This window comes from Pholcus phalangioides, unplaced genomic scaffold, assembly GCF_987345545.1.
Source record: "Pholcus phalangioides strain wild (caught in Gottingen) unplaced genomic scaffold, Ppha-v1.0 ptg000007l_1, whole genome shotgun sequence".
Classification (NCBI taxonomy): domain Eukaryota; kingdom Metazoa; phylum Arthropoda; class Arachnida; order Araneae; family Pholcidae; genus Pholcus; species Pholcus phalangioides.
Genome location: NW_028301600.1, coordinates 55,815,668 through 55,843,302, shown reverse-complemented (window position 1 = coordinate 55,843,302; position 27,635 = coordinate 55,815,668). Strand labels below are relative to the sequence as shown.

Sequence of the window (27,635 nt, the reverse complement as noted above, 5' to 3'; positions counted from 1 at the left end):
CTAATATCCCTCCAACTATCCACGTAGGTTGTTTGATAAGTAAGAAAAATCTTTGAGATAGCAGCACGATCACTTTCAAATTATTACAATTGCATTACTTTTCAAAACCTGTAACAACAAACACAAAGAGCTTTGTGGTTTATTTTTTGGGGTCAATCCAAGTTCGAGTTGTAGCAGCAATTCTTGAAATGTAATAAATAAATCAAAAGTTTTGCAGTGAAGAAAAAAATTATCTAAAATAATGGTTTAATCAATAAGGATGGGTGTTGGGATTGGTCAAGATTAACCAAAAGCATACCTAAAAGACATTTCAAAAGAAAATTTGCCAATTTTGCCTCATAACCCTTGAAACTTTCAGCATCAATTTTTGGCCGTGGGTGTGAGTCAAAGCAGTGGATGGAAAGTGGTGAAATGTCACGAAAAAGGCACAAAGAGCGATAACCATATTTTTTTGGATTCTCACGGTATTGTCTATATAGACTACCTCCAGAAGGGCCGTAAATTTGGCCAATGCAATTAAAGAACTTAATGCTATATTTCTTGGAAATTCAAAAGAACAGCTGGAGGGGAAGCCAATGCCTCATCTCATAGATACACCATTGCAATGGGCAAATTTCAGGAATTGGGCTTCCCACAAATCTCTCATCCTCTAAATTTTATGGATTTGACCCCACGTGACTTTTTCCTGCTCCCAATATTGAAAGTTTTGCTTGATGGAAAATATTATTCATCAAATAAAGAGACCATTGCAGCTCTAAATGACTTTTTTGAAGAGTTAGAGAAAGTGTTATTTTCTGATAGGGTAAACAAATTTAAACATAATTGAAGACGTGTGGAGCTTGAAAGAAACTATGACAAAAATAAAATACAATTTTTCAAAAAATAAAAGCTGAACACATTCTTTTTCCTTACTTATCAAACGTTCCTCATATATGACCCTCACACTTGCAACTGCCTGCCACTACTCCACTCACCTATGGAAAACACTGTATAGTTATACATCCTTTACACTTAATTCACTTAGGTATACTACTACTACTAAACTGCACATGCACCTCATCCATATTCCCCTACAGAATTTTAACATACAGGTACGTGTTGGAACGTGCATGTATGTGTTGTGAACCTAATGTGAAGTTGGTTTCTATGGAATGCTTGTCAAGTGCTGCTATCTGCCTTCTGAATTTGGAAGCAGATAAATTGGCTGGTTATTTTTTTTGTGTCATGCATGAATTTTTTAAATGTAGGTCTCATTGCTCTCTGTGGAGAAACTTTTTAAATAGGAGATTGGCCTGCATTTGTGCCTCGAAATTGGAAAAGCATCAACTTGAACTGACTACCGCAATGCATGCTGTCAGTGAGGTTCAAACCTGGGTCTCCGTGATGCGAGTCCATGATGTCCACATGACAGCATAGCAGCTACTCACCCAAGCATTCTAGCTAATATAAGAGAAAAATAATTATTATGTTATATACTATGAAATAAGATAATCACATATATAATGTTAAAAATTACGAGATACTATCTATCTTCAACAATTAAAACATGAGAAACTAAAAAGAAATACATAAAAACAAATAGCAGAAGGCATGATAGATTTACTTTAAATTGGTCTTTTTTATATATATATCACTATAACAATCAATAAATAACTGAATGTTTTAAGAAGTTATCGAAACAACTGATATGCAAAAACACATCTTAGAAACTCGAACATGTCTTAGAGAAAATGAATCTCATCAGTTGAACCAATAATGATATTGTACCTGAAAAATAGAAGTATTATTACTTTTTCTACTATTTAGACACTTCTAGATTCTCATCTGAATCGTTTGCAAGTTGAATTGTATAAGGAAATTAAAAAAGATGGAGCTGCACGTAGTCTTCGAGCTGCACTTGTGAGATTTGCTGAGCTCTGTCACAGAATACGACCAGATAAGTTAAGGTGAATTTCTGTTTTATTTTAAATAAAAAGTATCACATTTATGTATTAGGTATTATATCTAAAGATAAATTATATGTACGTCCCCCTTGTTTATGCTGTTCTTTCCCAACTTTTCCCTGATTTTTGAATTCAAACATCTCAGTGAATATTGCACTTAGAAGCAGGGCATTTTTTTGTTGGCCCCAGAAGAAACAGTGCAACGACTTTCTAACTGGGTTTTTGAGGACAAAGTGTCAGTATAAAAAGTTACTTTTTTCAAATATTTTAATAACTAAACAACCCCTTGCAATATGAGTGATGCATCTGAGTTCTACACATTATTTAGATACATTTGCTATATGAAAGTACACCTCTAGGATTCGCAATCTATGCAAATTTTACTCATTGAAATATAGATTTAACTTTTTGTTAACATAAAGGCATGAAAAGGATTGTTTTCACACTTGGATTATGTCACTAGGATACATATGTGCAGACTGGTCATTTGATGTGCGAAAATTTAACATTGTTATATTTTCTATATTGAACCTTAGATGGATCGTGTGATCCTTTAGGAATAATAGACAATGTAATGTGTTTGTATTTGTGCCAATTATATCATGTTAATATTATAAATAAAATTTCAATCAAAAAGAGTTGATTGCTTAGCTTTGTATTGATTAGCTCAAAAACAGCAATTTTGTACATATAATTATGAGTATGCATCAATTTGTGTAATTACTGTGGGAGTTGGTTGATGTTGGTACAGTAAAACCTGTCTTTAATGGAATCACTAAGCTCCAAAGCAGAATGTTTAGCACTGTTCTGCGACGAGCCCTCGCTGACTGAAAATGTTCTGCAGTAAAAATCCCCATACATTTAACAGTGTTTTTTTCACTTTTTCTTAAAATTCTTCAAAAATGTTCTGCAGTAGCGGTAATTGTTCTGCAACGTACATTGCAGATTTTGGCACATTCTGCTTTGGGGTCGCTAGGGACAGATTTATTTTCCGTTGAACACAGGTTTCCGCTTAATTAAGGTTCTATTCACAGTGTGTAAAATTATGTAATGATCTTGTATAATTGAAATAAAATAGAAATCAATTAATTACAAATAAGATAAATAATTTAAAAATAAATAAATTAATGTACATAATTGACTATAATTTCTAAATATTTATCACTTGATATTACACATTATTTATAAAAATGCATATCCATTTACTTTAACGTTACAGTATATGCAGTGCATTTCATACAATAACTATTTGCATCGATGAATAGTGAATGGAAAATTAGAAGCAATATTGTACATAAATATTCATTTTTCCAGTACTATTTTTTTTTTCAGAAATCATACAAAACATGACTGAGTCATTATGCCGTAAAGCAATGTTCTGTAGTTCTTTCAATGTTGTGGGGACAGAATCTATATAAGACTTTGCCCTACACTGATTTCTTTGGAAATGACTACTTATATTTCATTTTCATCATCCTCTTTTTGACTTTCTCTAAAATTTTCAATGATAGTGTCAATATCTGTTGGGTCAGGTTCAGTTTGTACCAGGGTTGTTTGGTTTAAACCATGTGGTTTTTTTTCAAAAAATCAAATAAAAGTGGCCTAAATATCATTTTTTCCTTGAAAAAGATCTCATTGATTTATTATTAGCCGAAATTTTTCATTTTTACCATATTTTATATTCTTGGGGTACATTCTGATGGTATATCTTTAAATGGCATAAGATGGTATTAGTGGTTTTTTTCAAAAAGTCTCATAAAAGTGGCCAGAATATATATATGTTTTTCATATGAAGTATCTTAGTCATTTAAAGTTATATATAAAAGCAAAAATTTCTCATTCTTACAACATTTTCTAACCTTTGGCTACATTCTGATGCTCTATCTTTAGCAAATTCATGAATAAGGATTGCATCACACATCTGAATGTAGTGGTGTATTATCTCACAGGGTTTCTTTTTCCTTTCACAAAGAAGCAGCTGCAGTAGTGACACTATCATGCTAGGGGCACACAGGTGGTCTTATAATCCAATAAAGACACCAGCTGTCCTTAAAGGACAAAGACTAGTGTACTAGTAATTACATTACCTCACAGACATTTTCATTTTCTTTCCCATAAGAAGTAGCACATCTACTACTGTATATCACCCAGTCTTAATATTCAATAGTTGTTTTTTTTATACTTTCACACTGTTAAGCCCGGTTAATCAAGGTTCTACTGTATAGTAGTAACAGATTTATGAAAAATAATCAGCTATATACAGGGTGATTATAATTTGAAGTTTTGATTCCAAAGCTATACAATAAGTACTGATCAGAATGACTTGAAAATTTGCATGGATACTCCTGAAGCAATGGAAATTTCTTTGGCAAAAGAAATAAAAAGTGCAAAATGTGCAAGTAGATGATGCTGTAGTTGGCCAGAAGTATAATCTATTTTGTGCAACCACATCATTTCGGCACTTCCACAGCATCAGTGTGTGGATAGAACAACTTCTATCAAGATGCACATTGCAATATCAGCAAAACAGCTGCTGAAGACAGATTTTGACAATAACAGGATGCAACTTAACCCTTGCAACTTCTGGCTGTGGGGGGGGGGGGGGTACCTCAAAATGTTATGAACAGTGGTCAGATTGCGAACTTTGGTGAATTGCAATCTCCAGCGCATCCCCTATATGTTAGAAGTTCCTCAGGAATATTAACATGGGTGCACATTTGGTTTAATGAAGGTGAATTGCAAGTGCATCCACATCATGACCATGGCATATTCTGATCTGTTATTGAACAAGAATTTTCGTGCTTTCACCTCATAGCCAGAACACGGTGGACAACATATTTAACATTTCTTGAGTAAGTTGTAGTTATTTGTTCAATTACTTCTTTCTTTTGTGATGGTTCCATGAATTATGAAATCGTGCAATTAAGTTATCTTTTTGCCATGACTGGCTATTTTTTCCATTCTGTGAGCAAATTTCCCATGTGTTGGATGATGTCATTAATTTTACATTTTTAAGTATTTTTTTCCTCTTTACCTAATAAAATTGCATTTTTTCAGGAATATTCATGTCAATTTTCAAGTCATTCTGACAATTATTCTTTTTTTACAGTATTTTGAAATCAGAACCTTAGTTATAATCACCCTGTATATTGTAAATCATCACTAATTAATCTGCATTATTTATGCTGCTTTAAATACATTATATTCACCTAATTTTTATAGCAGATTTTGCAAAATAGCTTCCTAATTAAGCATACTGAAAGTAACTGAGAAAACATCTTTATATTATAAGTATATATGATTAATAATTTAAAAAATTTTCAAACCTGTGAAGTAATCCATTGAGTTAAGCAAAAATAATTAAATTGAAAAAATTGGTTTTTGTTAAAGTGTAAGTAATATTTATTGTGAATAATTAATATGAGAATAGTGTTAATTACATTAATAATCATTTATTAGAAGTTTGAATGATTTTTCAGAAATTTTATTGTTTTTAGTGTTAATATTGTTTCTAATATTAATACAAAAAACTGGTTTAAACCAAAAACTCCAGTTTTTTGGTTTTTTTTACCAACCCTGGTTTGTACATTGTCATCCATGTTTATGTAATCTTCTGCACTGCAATCAGGGAGAGCAGCTTTCATGCAATTTTGTTAGTCTTGATTATAGTTTGGAAATCCCACTTTTGTACTGATTTTCCCTGTAGAAAAGCCTGCTTCCCCATAAAATAATGATAATTTCAGAAAGCAACTGCTTTATTACATATGGCTTATTAAAATCAAAACTACAGAAATAGTTTTTGCTAATGTTGAGGTCGAGGATGTAAATCCCACATTCGTAAGCAGAGATTGCATAAAAAAGTTTCCATAGAACACTTACATTTTGTGTGATCTATTGGTTGTGAAACCTATGATGTTTGTGTAAAATTTTTCATTAAAAAGGTACAATTTTCTCCTCCATTTCTGTGTTAGACAGATTCCAGGTTTTTTAATATGTATTTTGACATTGAAATCACCGGACCAAAATTTTTTTCCATTGATTAAATGGATATCTTTAGAATAGAAAGATGTTCAGTTTCGCATCTTGTAAATTCTCATATATCCAATTTTTTATACGAGGTTCATGTACCGCCAGGTAGTAGTAGAGTTCCTTCCCTTACCATGGACAAAACTGGTCTGCCATTAAAAAGCAATTTATTTTTATTTTGCTCCTTTGTAAAAAGTTGGGGTGTGTTGATAAAACTTAAAAGCATGTATACCCAATGTTGGGTTCCTACATGTTTTAAAGATGTATTGATCTTTCAAAAAATTTTACACATTGCCAATGAGCATGCGCGGAGATACAGGGGAACATGGAGGGCAATGCCCCCAGCATCAAAGTTAAACCAACTGATCTAATGTAATTGCGTATATATGAATTGACATCTTCAACGCCCCCAGCGATCATTGTGCCCCCAGACTTTCAAGTCTATCTCCGCCTATGTCAATGAGTGCACTAGTAATAAATGTGTACTTGGTGTAGTCAGTTTAGAGTTGTCACTCAAAATTAGAAAACCAGAAAAAACCACATTGAAATTGAACTAACGACTACAGCACTGTCATAGAAATCATACTCAGACTTTTACTGTGCAAAGTCAGCCTGATAATTACAGTAGAAATTCCCTAATCCATACTCCCCTTTGGACCTGGGTGATTTTGGATTATGGATCACGTTTTATTGATTTCGTAAGTTTTCATAAAGAAGCATATATCATCAACAACAACCATTTTCAATCCACTGCTGGATGAAGGTCTCTAAATTTTTCCATTTTGCTCTGGTGCTTTAGCCATCCAGTTGACTCCAGCCACTTTTTTGATGTCATTGATCCATCTTGCGTGGGGATGCCTTCTCAGATGTTTAACACCACGGGGGTGCCAATCTAAAATACTTGTGGTCCATCTGTTGTCCTGTCGTCTTGCAATATGTCCAGCCCATTTCCATTTTAGTTGTTTAATTCTTTCCACGATATCATACCTTTATGTGGCTTCTTATCCAAGTGATATGTTTTCTTTCTCTCCTTGTGATGCTTATATAAATATCTAAGAAGCATATATATATCTTATTAACAAATCATTTATTCTTAATATATTTTTGCTGGAATTGCTTGGTGCACAATGGTTATTTTTTGTTGTTTCTTAGGCTTTTTATTTTTCTAGCATCTCTTGAATCTTTATAAAGAATCATAATTTTCTCTCTCTCTCTCTCTCTCTCTCGCATAGTTACAATGATCCAATCTTCTAAAACACTATCTAAATAAGAAAAAATTTGTTAGTTGGAATGAACAATAACATTCGGTGATGCTTCATCATTTTCAGTTTTGAATTTCTGAATCGATTCAAAAACGTTCATTCCAAAACATGTGACAAATTTCACAATTTTGCCATTTGTTGATTTTTCAACAACCAACTTGATATTATAGTTGTCCATTGTTTCTCCCATACCCTCATGTTTTAAATTTAAGTTTATAACACTGCTGATGTATCCCAAAAAGATTGAAATTTCTGTAATCATTACACATGCAATATTTGTCAGTCACAACAAGCATTTTGCCTATCTAGGTGGATGTATGAAAAGGCCAAATTTTTATTTATTTATTCAATATTGGTTGGCCGAGGCCTATACAAGGGAATGCGGGGATGAAGTTAACCAGAGATGATTGATGTCACTAAGAAAATCAGAAATTGTTTCACAATCAATAATGTTTGCGTTTGGGGGGGGGGGGAAGTTGTTCCAGTCGGTTATTGTTCGAGGAAAAGAAACTAAATTTGAAACAATCTGTGTGGATGTAAAGATGGGTTTCAATTTTTGTGAATGGTTAAATTTCCTTCGTTGTTGTTACAAGAATTTCTTAAGAAAAGTTTAAAAGTCCTCACTCTCCCTTTTTCCACAATTGTCTTAAGATTGTCTGTTATTGTTGTCTCTCATGTCCCTGATGTGATTATCACAGTTTGTTTTGAATGTATTCTTCAATTGACCACCCTAGATTATAGGTGATTATGAATCATTGACCACCCTATTTGAGGCGAAGTCCCTATGACAACAGAGTCTATTCCTATCTTTTGTTAATCGTAACTGATGCCCTCCTGTTAAATGACTTGTTGGTCTGTACAAAAATATGATCCATCATGTTTGTATCCATCAAAGTTTTGATATCAATTATGCCCTTGATTCTGCCTTTTTTCTAAGGTAAACATTTACAGACAGATGTATAAACTAAATTTGCAATTTCCTTTTTTGTAGCTGATTATATAGCATAGTCATCCAAGCAAAATTTTCATTGTATCAACAACATTCAAATTATTTATTTACACACATGCTCAATTCATTTAGACACAAATTTTCATAGAAAAAATTTAATGTATCAAAACACATAGAATATAAAACTATGAATCTGCAATAACTATAATATCAGGTTATATTTCATTTACCATATGAATATTTTCAATACAATCCAAAATATAAATAGACTTTGATATTTTTCTGCATCACCAAATGGGATCCACTGTCCTAATGATTGCACGACATTATGACTGTTTATATTTTTAAATAATGCATTAACTGGACAAAAATATTAAGAATAACTTCAATAACTCTTTCTATATAGTTCGATAGCAATAAAATAATTCTTACTGTAGTATGAACATGCTAGCACTTTGTCACAGCTTCGATTGCTGATGTTGATGTCAACATATACATATGCCACAGGTTTCGGAAGATATAACAATAAATTACTTTAACTTTGAAGACACCAAAGATAGAAACAATATTTTATCAATCATTTTTCTTGAATAAAATTGTTTAATTCATTAAAACAAGTATATCCTATCGCTAAATCATGATAAAGGGAGCTCATGTCTAGTGGCAAAGTGCTCTTTTTCAAGATGGCCACCATGAGCTACTGCCATTTGTTATGGGCATCTTTTTCTCAGCCACCTCGTTCGGCATCTTGCCTGTTGTGGCATTGTATTTGTATTTGCTTAAAGACTGCTGCTCCACAGAAGTAACTACCAAAAATAATTCTTTTAGCTAAGAGATGGTATCAAAATGTCTAACTTCTGGCCAGCTACATACAAATCAAGGCTTAACTACTGAATTTTTGGCTAAGGACTGTAGTGATAATACGATTAAATAATGGACGTTTGGGTGTACCCAAAATTCCAAAACGATCACGGCTATACGTGTTTCGGAACTATATGAAGTTCCTTCATCAGTAGCAGAAACAAAGAAGAAAGAAAATATTGAAAAAACTCCTTATAGCGGGAGTTACTCGCTGTTGTAGACAAGAATCAAATTCAAAATGAACTGGCAACAAAAGCGTAGAGCAAGAGGACGTGTTCGTTTTGGAATTTTGGGTACACCCAAACGTCGATTATTTAATCATATTATCAAACCCAAAAGGTAATCCATTTCTACTGTAGTGACAGTTTACCCTCCAGGCTCTTAATTGGGGGGGGGGGGGCTTTCCCTATATATGCCTATGGCTATAAGTTCTCTTTGTCCAGACGTTATAGTAAGAAGGAATTTAGTTGCAATGGGTCATCAACAGGGTTCGGTTTTTGACGTCAAAAACCTAAATGGATACTTTGGGATGTTTTCGAGTAGAATAGTTATATAACATAATGATGAGAAACTTTGATATTGCAATGTTTCATTTTTAAACACTAATTTATTAAAATAATTGAAACAAAATATTAATTATAATTTTCAATTTTCAATTTTTTGAGGTACAAAATGTCTAGAATAGATATATAATTAATAGCATGGTTCATTTTTACCACGCAGCATCCGATAACATGTAACTAATTTTGCACATTTTGCTACATCTAAACGATTTCTAAGTTTTGAATGGACAAATCCAAAGTTAGAAAATACTCTTTCGATGGAGGCTGAGCTGGCGGGACTAGACAGCAAAAGCATTGCTAGTTTTATGAGTTCAGGTGCAGGCTCAGCTGAAAAAGCATTACATTTAGAAAGTCCTTTCCACCAAATCACAGGGTTTGCAGGAGTGGAAAATCTGCTATAATTACTACAAACTGCTACAATTTCCGAGGTCTGCTACAATTTTGACAATTTCCCCCTCATTTGCTACATACTGCTACAAAAATGCTGAAATTCTTCAATTCTGCGCCATCTTGCACCACAAACAAAATTTTCCCTTAGGAAACTTTGATGTTGCATCACGATAGAAGCTGACTTTTCGACGACACCATTTGCCCTCATAATTTTATTTCTTGGGGGCTGTAAATGGAATTAGCTTGAGGCTCTCCCCAGGATTTGGCACCTAAGCTTCAGACAATGTATAAAATGGGGGTAAAACTGAGAGAATTACCACTTATCCACAGAATAACAACAAAATAACATAAACCCTTCAATCGCTGTTTCCAGCTATTTTTTCAAAAAACAAAAAGGCGATTCCTTTGATTTATTTTCTCAAAAAATTCAATCTGAGTAAATCTGTTTTCACTCCCTATTTTTAACTGATTTGTGACTACTCCATGTATTTTATTTTCCAGCATCTTTAACAGATTTTCAGTCTCTCATTTTACTTCCAAGTTTTCTATTATCCATTTTCTACTATTTTTCTTGATATGTCATTTCCTTTTACACTACTCACCAGCATGTCTAGTGTTGAATGGAAAATGGTTTCCAGCTGCACATTAATTAAAATTACTTTGTCTAGACCATGGTCATGTTTGGTTTGAAAGGTATTTGATGAAAGATTCCATCATTATCATATTCTGCATACCAAGACTAATTGTATTGGGATCTGCAGTTTTTTTATAGCCAATTCCAAAACAGACACAGTTCCAGAGGACGGTAATCTCCCCTTCCAAGATCTGAATACTCTGAGAAACATTGGTCTGTATAGCCCCTGTGCAATCATGTGAAGGAGCAGGGAAGGGGAAGGCTTGATACAAAATTCTCACCTGTGCAACACATCATTTTGGTACCTGTGGCATAAGCCGCATGAGTAAAATTATTTGGGGGAAACTCACAGATTTGTATATGCCATGAGAAATATAGTGAGAGATTAGGGGCAAAGCTAAAGTCACTGTTGGTTTTTTCTCCCCTTACATTGTTGCAGATGGGGAGTGACCATACATCCTGCATTGTCCCATATTTTCAGGGTAATTATGGTTTTCTTTCTCTCCTGACTTTTTTGAGAAAAATGCCCCAGTTTTTTCCCTTTTTAAGTTCAAGTTTTCTTGAATTTGTTATTTAATCAAAAATATTTATACGAATAATTTTCAATGGATTTATTAGATACAATATTATCATATTCACATTTCGCTTGGAGGGTGATCAGGGTGACCAACCCCCACCCCAAAGGTTCACTTGTGAGAGATAACATAGGCAGTTCGGTCATCAAAGCTCTTATCCTGGGTTTTTATTCACTTACTTCATAAACTTACACATATTTATTGTGTACTATTTGAGTGTTGTTCCAGCTAGATGAAATGAATCGGAAATTACAAAGGTTTCTGCAAATTATTCCATCCAAAACAATCAGTTTGAAATTTTCAGAAAAGATTTTCATTTTCATTCCCATTTTTGATTTGGAAGATAGATCGCAACACTTGAACACATAACAAGCACAACACTTACATGAATTATCTCTTCATTCCTTTGAAACCAACCATGACCATGGTCTAGACAAAGTATAATTTTAATTAATGCTCATCTTTCTTTCAAACGGAGCACAACTCAGGTCTATCACCATCTATGGGCAATTTACTACCCAGTGAGTTTTGCCGGAAGCGTAACTGTGTGTGTGTACCTGACAGTCTGAGTGATGTAGTGTTGTGTTTGATTTTTCAGTGCTGCCATATATATTTCAGAAGTGAAGTGAGTGATGTGTTATGATTGAATTACAATTTGTACTGCTGTTGCTCTCTGTGGAGAGACTTTTTAAAGGGGAGATCGGCTCGCATTTGCATCTCAAAGTTGGGAGCCACAGAAAACCAACTTCAGCTGACCGTGGGGTTCGAACCTGGGACCTCGCGACCACCACAGCAGCAATTAATGCTCATCTGGAAACCATTCTCCATTAAACACTAAACATTTCAGTGAATGGCGTAAAAGGAAATGGCATATCAAGAGAATGAATAGTAGAAAATAAATAATAGAAAACTTGAAAGCAAAACAAGACTGAAAATCTGTCAAAGATGCTGGAAAATAAAATACACAGAGCAATCACAAATCAGTTAAAAATAAAGAGTGAAAACAAATGTACTCGGATTGAATTTTTTCTGAAAATAGAATGATTCTATTAAATTTCTAACAGTTTAAACACATTATTTTATAGTTTTTATTTCTGTAGTTTAAGTTAAAAATAATTTAAGTCCACTTTTTAATCACACTATTAAATTTCTGAGAATTTTTAATAAATATTCTAAGAATGACCCAGCAAAAGAAGTTATCTCAAAGTATGTTGAATCAAATTGAGGTGACATAATCAAGAGCAAACTCAAAAAGAAACACATTTTAAATAAGAAATGGGTAAATTCTGGTAAAAGACGCAAGATCAAACATTCAAAAATGCTTGATACTGAAGAGAACAAAAGCCTTACTTAGACTTGCATCAGCCACAAAAGCAAGAAAAATGCTTTTCTAATGAGTGTTTCCAGCCTGTCCTTTAGTGATTTTTTTAATTAGGTATAAAGTCTACAAGCTAAATCTACGAACACTCATTTTCAAATTATGTTTGAAATCTGAAACACGCCATGTGTTAAAATGTCTGCATATTAAGAGCCTCTCATTTGTTGATATTGTAAAAAATGCAAAAATATAAATATCAAGAAGTCTCATAATTTTTTTATGATTAAAAAATATATAATTATTTCTTCTTGACGAAGTCTCTATAACACCCCCCCCCCTCTTCTGCACTGAAATAACACTGTTTCTTGAAGTAAAATGTAATCCTGTGTATGCTACTGCATATATGTATGTAAAAATTTACTGCCAAAATTTTAAATAGCTACAAAACAACATTTTTGCTGCTATGAAAATAATTTTTCCTGCTACAAAAATCAAATTTTCATTTTCCACTCCTGTGTTTGTTTTTATTCCTGCTGAACTGAAATAAGAAGGTGGAATAGGAGTTTCTTCTGCTTCATATGAGATTAGCAATGGCAAACAATTGTTAATGTTCTCAGTTGCCCATGTGCAAGCCAAATCACTTTGCACATCAGTCAGTCCTTCACCTTTATATTTTGGTTGCAAAGTATGTGCCAAATAATGAAATGGTCTCAGAATCTGGTCCATCATGTTTTGTATTTTTTCAATATGAGGCTGAAGAGCACTTTGTTTGAGAAGGTTTAGCCAAACACTGCATGAGTCAGCTATTGTAGCTGTATCTGTTTGAGGAATATCCAATGCAACACTTATTGGCTTGAGTTGGAGTGAAGAATCTTTGTACTGTTTGTATAAGTTATAATTGTTGATTAAAAGAACAATTCCATTTTTGTGATCTTCCACTATTTTCTGAAAAAATGGCCTATTGTGTAAAAATGTTTCAAGACAAGTATAAGTGTACTCTTCCATCGAGTATTTCACCAGGTAATTGGGGTTTTATTGACCCCATATGTTCATTAAGCCATCCCGAGAGCAAATGATGGTTTCTAAAGTGTTTTTGTAGTTTCAGCACAGCTTCAGGTGTTAGATCTTCTCTGAGTAAGTTGACCCAATGAGAAGAGCACCCATATGCTATTAAACTTTGGTCAATCTCATTAAGCAAAAGTTACCTGACTTTCTCCATTTTTTTTGCATTATCAGTTACAACTGCCTTTACTTCACAAGAATATTTATTGTGAGCCAAACATATGGAATTGTGAATTATTTGCTTGTGGTAATCTGCATTTTTCATAACAGCACCACACTCAACAGCTTCAAGAAAATAGGACTTGCCTTCAGAATGTATACATGTAGCTCTCTCTCTATGACTGGATCGTTATGAATATTGCTCCATCCGTCTTCAATCAAAGTTACAGCTTTTCCACTGAGATTGTCTTTTGCAGTTTGCTAAACCTCTGTTGTAACTTCATCAAGCAATGACTGAGCCAAAGCTTTTCTACTTGGGGTATTATAACCAGGTTGCAAAGCAGAAACTAGATCTTTGAAACTTGAATGTTCAACAATGCTAAATGGAATGTTATTGGCATAAAAAAACCTTGCCACTAATAAATCAATTTTTTAGTTGCAGGCTGCAACTAAAAAATTGATTTATTAATTGGAATTGGTATACAGCACTAGTCTCACACTTCCCAGAGATTCGATCCCACTCCAAGGGAAACAACATCAAAAGAACTTGTTGAGACTATCAAAGAATATTTTTTCAAAATTACGACCGCAACCAACATCTTGTCATGGACCAAAAAGTATTTTCATTCACCCTCATCTAAAGGACTGCTCACACGTATTCATTCAGCTCGATGGAGTGTGGAAGCCACTACAAGCTCCATATGACGGATCGTTTCAAGTGATCCAATGACATGAAAAGACATTCGACATCAACGTCTGTGGACAAAAACGAACAGTTTCTCTGGACAGACTGAAACCCGTTTTCTTGGCTTCAGACATGAATGATTTCAATCCGTCATCAACAAGAATTACTTTGCCTACACCTCCCATTCCTCAGACAAGAAAAACATGTTCCAGATGAACTGTCAATTTCCCGGACCGATATCAAAGACTGTGTCCCGCTCACCAAAGACTGGCCAACAGTCGCCAAGTGCGAAGATGGCGAGTCAATGTTTGGGACTCTACAGACCAGAGCAGAATGCTGATTCAATATGTTGTGTTGTCTATGATACATAAAAAGCTGATTGTCACATGTTTTATACAGGTACATCAGACTTTCATAACTGAAATATCAAGAAACAAAAATTACATCTCATAAGGAAAAAAAAAACTTTGTGGGATTCTTGAATTGAACAATGGTAACGAACACCTTCAAGTGAAACAGAACAAAAAGTATAGTTTTCCTCTGAAAATAATATCTAACCAGAAAATAAGCCTTAGCTTGATTTTTCAAGATGCTCATAATATAAGCCCGACCCCGAAAATTGGCCTGTTTAAATCATCAACCAGATGAAGGTATTCTGTAGGTATGTTGCTATACATAACAGATTGCCTTGTATAAAGTGATATTAATATAAAATAATGTTATTGGCATTTGTTTTTAATGATAATTCAAGTTATTCTGTAGTTTTAAGTTGCCAAAAATGGCTAATTTGGACAAGTGGAAAACACCTCCGGAGTAATGAATCCTCAGAATGACTGCTATCTCCTCCTTTTAGCCAGATCATTTTTTAATTATTATTGCTCCTTTAAAAATATTTCAGAATTTAATTTAATGAAGCAGGGGATATTCTTGTAAGGAAAAAAGAGAAGCATGCTACTTTAGATCCTGAAAGTTTGGGTTCGATGAAAAGAAAACTATGGGGTTCTGGTTCATTTTACCACAAACAATCTTCTTTCTACAGTTCTGCGTACCAACTCAAGGTGCAGATACTATTATGCAGAAGTGGGTGTGTTTGTGTGTGAACAATTATTCTCTTATTTGTATGGTCAATTTTATTGATCATAGTTTAACATGCACCTAAAAATGTATATTTAGACATAAGATGTACACATAAAGCATGTACATACATTTTTAAGTTACATAATCTGAGGTTGTGGAAAAAGGAAATTTGTAACAGTCAAGCTGTGGACAAGGATATACGGTAATACTTTTATTCAGTTCGATTTTAACCTTCATGACGAAGGGTTATCAGTTTCGCATATACACCACACCAACCATCACAAATTCAATTTTCCTCCTATTTTGCCCAAAAAAACCTGCCCAGGCTGTAAGTGAACAATTATTCCCTTGTATGGTCAATTTTATTAATCAAATACATAGTTTAACATGCACCAAAAATTTATATTTAGACATAATGTGATTTAGATTAGACATAATAAATAATAATAATACACATAAAAGATGTACATACATGTTTAAATTAATAAACATATAAAAAATTATAAAACAAAATAACAGGCTGTGAAGCAGTGGACTCTGTAGATGTTGATGTAGTTGCTTTTTGCGCATCAGGTATTGGTTCAACATCATTGCCCCTTCCAATACACTGAGCTATATGGCTCTTCATCCGGTCCACCCGATTACATCACATAACTCCACAGTTGATGCATTTTGCATGTATCTTTCCATTTTTCTCTGCTTTATCAAAATTTTGCCAGGCTATATGCTGAGGCCTTTCACCACGATTCATTTTATTTTAAACTAATAATAGACTAAATATTTATTTCTTAGAAATTTTTTAGATTCACTAAATATAAAAAAATATCAAATGAAATTTCTGAAACTGGTTTTCATATTAATCCTCACTACTTAACAATGCGTACAACAAATAGCAAAGTTGGACTTTTCTCTAGTACATTGGTCTTTGTCCTCTAAGGGCAGCTGGTGTCTTGTTGTAAGACCACCTGTGTGTGTGTGTGTGCGCGCGTCCCTAGCATGATAATGCAGTCACTACTGTTGCTGCTTCTTGGTGAAGGGGGAAAAAAAAGCCTGTGAGAGACAAATACGCCACTACATTTAGATGTGTGATGCAATCCCCAGTCATGAATTTTCTAAAAATAGAACATCAGAATGTGTAGCCCAAGATTAGAAAATGTAAGAATTAGAAATTTTGATGTAATATAACTTAAGTAACTAAGATACTTTATATGAAAAAAAATATGTATATTCAGGCCTTTTTTGTGAGTTTTTAGAAAAAAAAACCACTTTTATCATTTGAAGATATACCATCAGAATGTAACCCAAGAATAGAAAATGTAACAATGAAAAATTTTGGCTAATAAGTCATTATTAGCCAAAATTTTTCATTGTTACCACATTTTCTATTCTTGGATATTAGATATTTTTCAGGGGAAAATTTTTTAGGATAATTTAGTATTTTGATTGCTGGATATATTCTAATGTTATATACAATAAGAATATTGTTTTAAATATTTGAGATTTTCTAGATAATTTAATAATAACAGAAATCAACTTTATGTATATAGCAAGAAAGAACTTTTTAAACATGTATCTGTTGTAAAAAAAGAGTAGAGCAGATGTTGATATAAAAAAGTCTGTAGAAACTTCAAAAATTCATAAAACCCAGAAAAATAACCAAAATAAAAAACAGTTTGCAGGGTTAGCATCGCTAAGTCACTGGAATTTTTTTAAGACAGGAAAAAAACTCAAAAACTGCCGATAGGTGATGCTGACGTACACAAGTCAAAGAAAAGATACTCAAATAACAAACAGAATGCCCTCCAAATCATTTATTACAGCAGTATGTGTTGCACATGACCACCGCGCGGGATAACACATTGCAGGCGAGTCCAACCCAGCAACGGCAGAGTGCAACATGTCCGGATATATACATGAAACCTCTCGGCGAATCACACCTTTCAGTTCTGAGAGATTAAATGGACCCGATCGATACACTTTTCTTTGACTTGTATATGTCAGTGCCTACTATCGGCTGTTTTTTAGGTTTTTTTTCTGTCTTTAAAAAATTTGGTTATTTTTTATAAATTTTTTACAGACTTTTTGCCCACCCTGTATATTTAATGCATATATATACAGGTGAAGACATTTTAGAAGGTTGAAAATTATCTTGAATTGAATACATTACATATCTTTTCATAGTTTTTATGCTATGCTCTACTCAAATTCTATATTTTACAAGTATATATATACACGTGTATATGTTACCGCTAAAGTGCAGAAATCAGTTATTCTATAGATTATCTAGGTATTTTGCAGATTAACTAGGGTGCAGGGCTTGCGACAAATCAGTTAATCTGCAAATTAGCTAGGTTAACGCTGCACATTAACGGCTTTCGAACTTTAGCAGTAACATATATTACCCAAAATAATTCTGTAGTTAGGGAAAGATTATTTTAAAATCACATTTATGTATTGCATAGTCACTTCAAGCATTACATGCAATCAATGTGTGTATTTTCAATGGAAATTTATATGTTAAAAAGCTGCCATGCATCAAAAACCTGCCAACCCTGGTCATCAATAACTTTTTAGACTCTTTTTTCAATTTCTGTTTGTTTACATGGTTTTTTTTAGAACTAGCATTGTATGTATGATAGTTTATTTTGAAGCTTGTAAACATAGACTATTTTTGTGCATTTTTTCATCCATTAATACATAAAATATCAATTTTGTTCTAGACCTTATGCTGTGAACTTGCTCCCTTGCCTTGCTAAAATATGCCGTAGAGTTAATGATAGTATTAATGATAATGAAGATTTCTCTCACCATGGAAGTGAAGAACTTGTGCAAGAGACATTGGCACTATCTATCACAAAAATCATGCCTGTACTTGGCTTGTTTACAACTGATAAGGAGATTAAGGTGAGCTGGTTTATTTTTCTGTCTTCAGTTCTTTGTGTTATCGAATACCAGTGTATTTAGAAAAAAAAAATTATACAGATAAGTACTGCCAAATTTTTTTACAATAAATACAGAATGACAGACATTTTTTTTTTCGGCAGAGAAAGCTGATTTCGTCTTTTAGATTATTATGCAAATCGAAGCTATGTGAACCCAACCTTTCTATCCTGTTTCTATATCAAATATGAAAAGAGATGTCAAATGATGTATATAAAGTAAACATATTCAACAGTAAAACTCTGGGCATCACTGAAAGCAAGCTGAAGAAACTGTGGGTTTCACTGTATGTAGTCACCATCTATGACTTACTTAATTTTTTTAACTGTGCTAAATACCAGAATCATGCTCTAGGACGAGTCTCAAAGGACCAGGCTATATACTCAAGCTTATGTAGATGATCTAGTCGTTCTCATTCAAGGGCATGATTTATCTATATTGAGGAATCTTCTCAACAAATAAACTGAACAAATTTTACATGAAAAATCAGCCATCGCCCCCTCACACTGCTTGCAAGATGGTCATAGATTCAAATTTCAGGAAGCAAAAGTTTTTCACAAAGTCAATGGCTGATTTAGACTTTTACGAAGGCACATATATTCAGGCCTTCAAAAATAAATTACTGCATGACAGTAAATCAACACCACTGATCACGCAGCGCCATATCTTAAATTCATTTCAAGCAGGAATTGTAAGAAAATTTGAGTAGACCAATTGGATAGCTTCATTTTGCAAGCAGCCAATCAGGGTGTTGCAAAAGACTTAAACACAAGCGCTCCACTTTATTCTGGTCACAACGTTTGACTTGGACAGACTTAGGTATTTTTTGTTCTGCTGAGCAACCAAGATTGAAGATTTGGTAATCAATCAAAGTGGGATACTCGGTCAGTGTGGTATTTTTACCCTCTGAAGATGCCACCCATAGCATGTCATGAATGAATGAACGCCAGGGGCTCTGCCACCGGACTTATCCCGTTGCCGAGATCTCTTCCAGCCCAGCTTCGTGGCAGAGTCTGGAACAAAGTGAGTGCACCTAACAGTCTGAGTGTGTAGCTAGTGTTGTGCTTGATATTTCAGTGATACTTCAAATTGTGAGTGAAGTGTAATGATTGAATATTTGTTGCGTTGTAGGCCTGTTGCTCTCTGTGGCGAGACTTTATAATGGGGAGATCGGCTCGCATTCGGGCCTCAAAGTTGGAAACCACAGAAAACCAACTTTAGCCAACTACCACTGTAGTTCCAGTGGGGTTCGAACCCGGATTCTTGCAATGCGAGTCCATCACTATGACCACTCGACCACCACAGCGGCATAGCATGTCAAAATGTATTAGGAGTTTTTGTATTTCCTTGTATTTGGCTTATTCGTTGGTGATAAGTGTATTAATGACCTGTTTAGCTTTATCTTGAATATGAAATTTTCAGAAGAACTTGCAGTCTAAATGACATACAAGGTATTTCACATAGGGTAAGTTCTTGTCCCTTGAGGGTTAGGCTTCCAAGTCTCTATTTCCGTTTTCATGTAAATATTACTATTTTGGTTTTTTTATGGAAAATATTAGTTGGTGTTTATCACCCCATCTGTTGGCAGAGTATCATTCTTGATTTTTAACACAGCGAGCATGCTCGTTTAATCTAGTTTCTATGGATCTTCTTATGTTTGTTCTATGTAACCAAGCGGGCAATCATCACATGAAATAACCCATTGTTTATTTTGTGGTACAGCATCTTTAGGGTGTTCAAAACAAAAGTTTTTAGTCTGCCACAAGGGTTGTTTGGTTTAAACCACGCTGTTTTAACCAAGTGGTTTTTTTCAAAAAAATCACATAAAAGTGGCCTAAATATAATTTTTTCTTTTGAAAAATATCATATTGGTTCATTATTAGCCAAAATGTTTTTTCTTACATTTTCTATTCTTGGGGTACATTTTGATGGTATCTTTAAATGGTATAAGATGATATATCTAACTTTGTGCTACATTCTGATGCTCTATCTTGAATAAATTCATGAATGAGTATTGCATCACACATTCATCATGTGGTGGTGGTCTCTTAAAGGCCTTTTTTTCCCTCCACAAAGAAACAGCAACAATAGTGACTTCACTGTCATGCCAAGGGCAGGTGGTCTTATAATCCAAAAAGACACCAGCTGCTCCAAAAAGACTAGTAGTTATATTACCTCACTGACATTTTCATTTTCTTTCCATAGGAAGCAGCACATTTCGTACTGCATATTGCCACTAGGCTTAATATTGAATTATTTTTACATATTTTCAACATTACCCCCAGTTAATCAAGGTTCTACTGTACAGTAGTAAAAGCTCAAAAGTGGCCAGTTTGTGAAGTGTCCGGTGATCCCTGTCCAAATAATTTTCAGTTAGAAATTCTTCGAATATGGACTGGGTCACCATTTGGTTAGGATGTATAGTAGTGAGTGATTTATGAAAAATGAATCAACTATATACAGGGTTATTACAATTCAAGTTGATTCCAAAACATGAATAAGAACTGCTGGTCAGAATGGCTTGAAAATTTGTATGGATCCATTTCATGAAGCAATGGAATTTTCTTTGGTGAAAATGAAAGAAAAAAAAATACTTTAAAATGTACAAGTAGATGATGCTGCAGTTGGCCAGTATTTTGTGCTATCACATCATTTCAGCACTTCAACAGCGTCAGTGTGTGAATAGCAGGGCTGGACAAATCCCAGATGCCAGAGCAACTAGAAAATTGGTTTTGGCACCTAAAATTCTATATGCATCATTGCTAAAATGAAGTGTAAGTATGAGACAATTTTTTTTGATTTCGTAATAATGTGTCTTCCAACATGAGAATGGATCATAAAGTAAAAAAAAAACATTACTCGTGACTGTTTTTCTTGGGGGGGGGGCAAACATGCTTTGCTCATAATGAATTTAGCTGGCGCCTAAATATTTTTTTGATTTCTCCGGCCCTGATGGATAGTACAACTTTTATCAAGATGCACATTGCAACATCAGCAAAGCAGCTGCTGAAGAAACATTTCAACAAATAACATGACACTTGGCCACCATGTTAACCTGAGGTGAACACTACTTGCAACTTTTGGCTTTGAGGATACCTCAAAATATTATGTGCAATGGTCGGATTGCAAACTTTGGTGAATTGAAAGCACATCCACATCATAGGTCCATGGCATAGGTCTACTCTGATCTGTTGTTGAACAAACATTTTTATTGTTCCACCTCACAGCTAGAACACTGTGGATAACATATTTAACATTTCTTTTGTAAGTTGTAGTTGTTTGTTTAAATGACTTCATTCTTGTGATGTTTCCAGGAATTATGAAATCCTCCCATGCTAATTCTATTATCATTTTGCCTTGATTGGCTATCATATCCACTCTGCGAGCAAGTTTCCCATGTGCTGGATGAGTACAGCATTGTCTATTTTACATTTTTAAGTATTTTTCCCCCCATTTGCCATACAAAATTCCATTGCTTCAGGAACATTCATGCAAAATTTTCTAGTCATTCTGACCAGTGGTTTTTATTTTTTAGTGTTTTGAAATCAGAACTTTAGTTATAATCACCCTGTATATCACAAATCATTGCTAATTAATCTGCATTAATCATACTTCATTAAACACATTGTATTTGCCTAGTTTTTAACATAGTTTTTGCAAAAATAGCATCCTAATTAAGCGTATTGAAAGTAACTAGGGAAAACATCTTTATTATAGTTAATTATAATAAGAATTCTCAAACACAAAATATTTCCTTGAGTTAAGCTATAAAATAACTACATTGCAAAAGTTGGTTTTTATTAAAATGTAAGAAATATTTATAGATGAATTAATATGGGAATTGTGTTAATTACATTAATAAACATTTTATTTAAATTAATTATTAGAAGTTTGAATGATTTTTTGGAAATTTTATTGTTTTTAATGTAAATGCTATTAAAACCAAAAAACCCGTTTTTTTTCAAAAACATTTTTTTTTTGCCAATCTTGGTAGGTATATCTATGGCTGTTAGCAGGGCTGCCTTTACTAGATGTGGGGCTCTGTGAGCACCACAGAAATTTTTTGTCAATCGAGCCTAAAGAGAAAAATCAGTTGCTGTCAGTGCCCCCCACTCAAAAGAAAAAAAAATCGTATTCCATATTAAAAAATTTATGTTAAAATATTGATACATAAGTAAAAACCAGTAACGCAAAAAAAAAAAATTATATTTATTTAAAATATAATTACTCTCTCTCACTTCTGCTTATTTTAAATGCTTTTCAACAAAACTTATTAGCTTAATTGTTTGAATTGACTCACCTTTTCCTTCACACCAGCGAAGTCCCCTATTACATCAAAATTTATTTTATCTATTATGTCTGTTTCTATTGATAATGTCGCTGAAGATGACAGTCTTTTTGACTCATTGCAGATCTTAGATAAGGTTTTATTAATTTTAAGCGGGATAAGCACACCTGCCACTATACAATAACTACTGGAGCACCTTCAAAATGCATACAGCAGTCCGAATATCATCTGCTAATAACTTGTAAAGCACTTTAAATTCAGTGAAAAGTTCCTCACCATTTATATTACGATCATCCCCATCAGTTGACTTTTCCTCTAGATGTTTGTATTAATTTCTAAGCTCGTTTTCCTTCATACTTTTCAAATTTCTGAGACCGAGCAAAAATTGGAAAATATTGTATTATTTAATTTGTTAAAAACGATTATTGATAGATTGTAGCATGCTGTCTACGATGGGGTAGAAGTACTCAATTTTAAAACTTTCATCAGGAAATCTTGAAGTACGAGCAGATTCACCTTCTGATTCATTTTCAAACAATTTTCCCGTTTTTCTATATCTGACTTCTTGGAATTTTGCCTCTATTCCCAAAATTTTCACACATTTCTTTAGCACACATTACTGATGACAAGACCTTCATTCCAAAAATGCTACAAAAAAATTTATCAATCCTTCTAGCAATTATAAGGCTAATTCAAGATGTATTTTTTGAGACTGATGAGATTATTATTGCTAACACTGTTCACAGAAAAAGTAAATCGTGTCAGGTAGCTTTTTGAATTCACATCAAGGAAACAGTTATTTTCCGGATATGATGCTGAGGCGAACTCGGAAAGAAAAGTCATCTCGTCTCTGCCAGGACTCGAACCCAGGCCCTCTTGCATACCGGGCAAGCATGCTACCATCTACACCACTAGACACAGGGCGTGAAATAAGGAAGGCAGGGTCATGTCTCTAGTGGTGTAGATGGTAGCATGCTTGCCGGGTATGCAAGAGGGCCTGGGTTCGAGTCCTGGCGGAGACGAGATGACTTTTCTTTCCGAGTTCGCCTCAGCATCATATCAGGAAAATAATTGTTTCCTTGATATCTCGGGCTGAGAAAAAAGCCATATATCTCACTCTAAGAATTCACATGTTTCTATTTCATGAGTTACTAGTGATTAAACCTCACTCTTTGCTTTGGAGTCATTTGTAGTTTCTGCCATCTTAATTAGTGCATTTCATATTTCCTTAATTTGGTACCTTATTGCCTGTATGCTCTGTATTCTACTCTCCAAGTGAGTGCCAGATGGTTTTTTAACCTCTAAGTCGGGACTGAATTAACCAAAATACTACAGCGGTTTGGTGAGGCAGAGAACAAAGTATAAATTCTTCCTAATATCCCAAAAAATAACAGCTTTTGCCGTACATTTAGAAGCATCACATAGAATAAGGTTTAAATTATATGATTGTCACAATGTATAAAATACTGTAGTGTTCAATTGAATAATACAGGCTTGAATGCCACAATTTACTCCTTTCATGTTGGATCCATTATCGCAACCTCGGCCTCTACGGTCTTTAACATCAAGACTCAACTCTTTGAGTGTTTCCAATAGAACAGCAAATACATTTTCACCCATTTGTGATTTAACATTTAAAAAAGTGATGAAATGCTGTTCAACAGACACCCTCCCAAATACTAACCGCGCCCGATGCTGCTTAACTTCGGTGATCGGACGAGAACTGGTATTTTCAGCATGGTATGGCCGTTGGCAACAGACACACCATCAATATCAATACTTGCAACTTTTACATACCTTATAATCATAAATATTTGTTCTTGTTGAGCAATGTCTGGAGTACAATCGAGTATATCAAAAGTATTTGGATGTTGTAATTTCACTCAATATTTTTCTTTTTACTTACATGGCCATAAGTTTTATTAGTTCATTTTGAATATGCATTCCTAAGTAATGATCATATATATCGTCATTTTTTATTATTTTAATATGCTCTTGCAGGGTTCGTACGGTCCTTGAAAAGTCCTTAAAATTCTGCAAGAGTTCTTGAAAAAAAAAACCCAGTGTTTTCCAAAACAGTTTTTGCCACCTTGGTTTTTTTTACTCCGTAATGACAGCCTTAAAAAAAGTGCAAAGCACAAAAGGCTTTAGCAGCCAATAAACCTGGATAATTGGATTTAAAGATAAATATTGAAATTACGTTTTTTCCCCTATTATTCTTAAGCCGGTTTTCCCTAGGAGCAGGTTTTCTGTGCCGTGCAACACACCATCCAATCACCAATAAGAAAACTGCTTCAACTGTTTTCCTACAACAAGCCTCACACCAGCATTTTACGTCTGGTGTGATTGGCCAACTGCTTCTGGAGGAGTCAAATGCGTCATGTGCCACACGTTTCACTGATCTTCTCTTCATTTTTATTGCTTTCTTTCACTTCCCTTCAAACCAGAGCATGCATATGACAGAGTAGCTGATGCCAGGCCATATGCTATACAGCTGCCATGAGCTGATGCGCCACGGTAGGAGAAAACAAACATGTCGCATGATTATGTAACACATTTGTCAACGCGAAATAATCCAGTTCAGTTCAAGTCGTGCCAAAAACCCATGTTGGAATGTTTTTCCCTTTCTATTTTCTGTGTCGGCCCGACACAATATGTAAATCAGCGTTCCATGCTCTCGCCCTCACAAGAGTGCAGCTTTATACAGGATGTTCTAAAATTGGACCAACAAACTCAGAGGGTTGTTAGTAAAAGGAACAAAAATTGCAATAGAACATGGTGTCCCAAACAACGTTGAAAGGGTGAAAATTGCAAAAAATGCATGCAGGTTTTGACATCACGCTGGAACAACAAAAAGTACAATAATAACTACAAAAATATTTATTTGAGTAATTATTACAAGAGTTGTTGAAAGTGGCAGCCACTGACGTCATTGAACAGTCTACGACAACGTAAAAACGTTTCCCGGATGTGCTCGAAGATACCAGGTATGCTTTTATACAGATGATACTCGTGTAGCAGTTAGTTGTCTGTTTCAATGAGTATCATTTGCATAAAAGCATACCTGGTATCTTCAAGCACTTCGGGTGTAACATGTGGGCCCGCTAGTGCCGATATTACAATGGAAAGTCCCTTGAATCCTGGCGGGGGCTCCGTGAGGGAATCATTGTCAAACTCAGCATTAATGAATTAACTGTGCAATATGAAATATTTAGTGTTTTGCAACATATATATTTGTGCAATATAATGTAAATGTTTGGCAAAAGTGTTATATGTATATATATAAATGTGCAATAACTTTACCTTCACATATATATTTGTGCAATATAATGTAAATGTTTGGCAAAAGTGTTATATATATATATATATATATATATATGTGTGCAATAACTTTACCTTCACGCCGTCTGTGGGTCCTAGGACCATCTCATGGTCAATAATATCATGAGCTTATACAATATGCAATAGGCCTAAAAGTTGTGGATTCTGGCCAGATATTCAATTTCATGTATTGCCAGATTCTGTGATATATTTTTGTACAATATTTCTTTCTCTCATGAAGATATGACAATCGGATGCAGTGTTCAGTACCATACCTTCAACCTTGTGATTGGTTCCATCATGAAGTATTATGGGAATGCTCTCGTATAAGTACCAGATGCATAGTGAGATACATCACTGATTCCTGCACCTGCAAAACAGTTATATTACTAAAGGCGTCTCGCCCTGCTGAGGTGTATGCCAGTTGGTCCCTCAATCATAATGATGCATTAATTGTGGAAAGGTGTGCTTCGGCACCTCTTGCGACTCATCATCTGCTCTCATGTGACAATGAAACGTCGTCTTGGTTCCGTTGATTGGTAGCCAGACTGGCTGCCCAGGGCCTTTCCTGAAGTCTGCCTCCTGCTCAATGGCTCGCAGATAAGCTCAACGGGCCACAAACCTGTTAAAACCCGGCTCCAGGGTTTTCTTTGACCGTAGTGTGCAAAGACCAACGCTTGACATCTTGAACTGTTATAATGGACAATGAGTTTCCGGACAGAAATGCAACAGCTTATAAATGGTTGCACCCGGAATCGTTTTTACATCGTTATAGACTATGCAATGACATCAATGGCCACCACTTCCAACAACTCTTGTAATAATTAATCAAATAAATATTTTTTGTAGTTATTATTGTACTTTTTGTCGTTCCAGTGTGACGTCGAAACCTGCATGTATTTTTTGCGATTTTCACCCTTTCAACGTTGTTTGTGACACCATGTTCTATTGCAATTTTTGTTCCTCTTGCTAACAACCCTTTGAATTTGTTGGTCCAATTTTAGAACACCCTGTATAAAGCTGTGCTCTCGTGAGGGCGAGAGCACGGTGCCGCTCACATATTGTGTCGAACCGACCGGTTCCACGTTTTTATTTCTTCATCTCAGTCGGCATGCTCTGCCCCTAACAACCCACTTCTAGGAAAACCCGACTTTATGATAACATGTATCCTGTAATCGTATGTAGACATATTTGGAGTCGTTGGAAGTTATTAAACTTTTGTACTAGGTATTTTTTTCTGGAGGACTTCAATATCAATATTTTTAAAAAAATGTGTTTCATATTTTTGCCGAAATAATTTCAGCCTTTCGGTCCGTAAGTGAGCAAAGCTACCTCTTATTAGTGTTAACAAAATATTGATTTTTTTAAATTAAGGAGTGATGTGAAGCGCTTGTACAAGATTCTTTAAAGAAAGAAAAATAATGAGTGGCAAGTGTATTTTTAATAACTTGTGGCTGAAAAATCCCTGCTATCAAGATTGGTTGCTGAGTGTGCCAGACAAAAATACCGCCAAATTCAAGCTGTGCTTCAAAATCATCAATATCGCTTCAATGGGGAAATCGACTCTGAAATCCATTGAGCT

At 34.4% G+C, this 27,635-nt stretch overlaps 1 protein-coding gene across 1 annotated transcript in view; it reads left to right on the top strand.

The window, feature by feature from the left end:
* The window catches only part of htt (huntingtin), a 441,906-nt gene that overhangs the window by 13,113 nt on the left and 401,158 nt on the right, over nucleotides 1–27,635 (top strand). Inside the window, exons 4-5 of the mRNA XM_089233919.1 lie at nucleotides 1,807–1,946; nucleotides 18,225–18,408. Coding sequence (XP_089090045.1) covers nucleotides 1,807–1,946; nucleotides 18,225–18,408 — 324 coding nt within the window. The remainder of the gene's footprint in view (nucleotides 1–1,806; nucleotides 1,947–18,224; nucleotides 18,409–27,635) is intronic.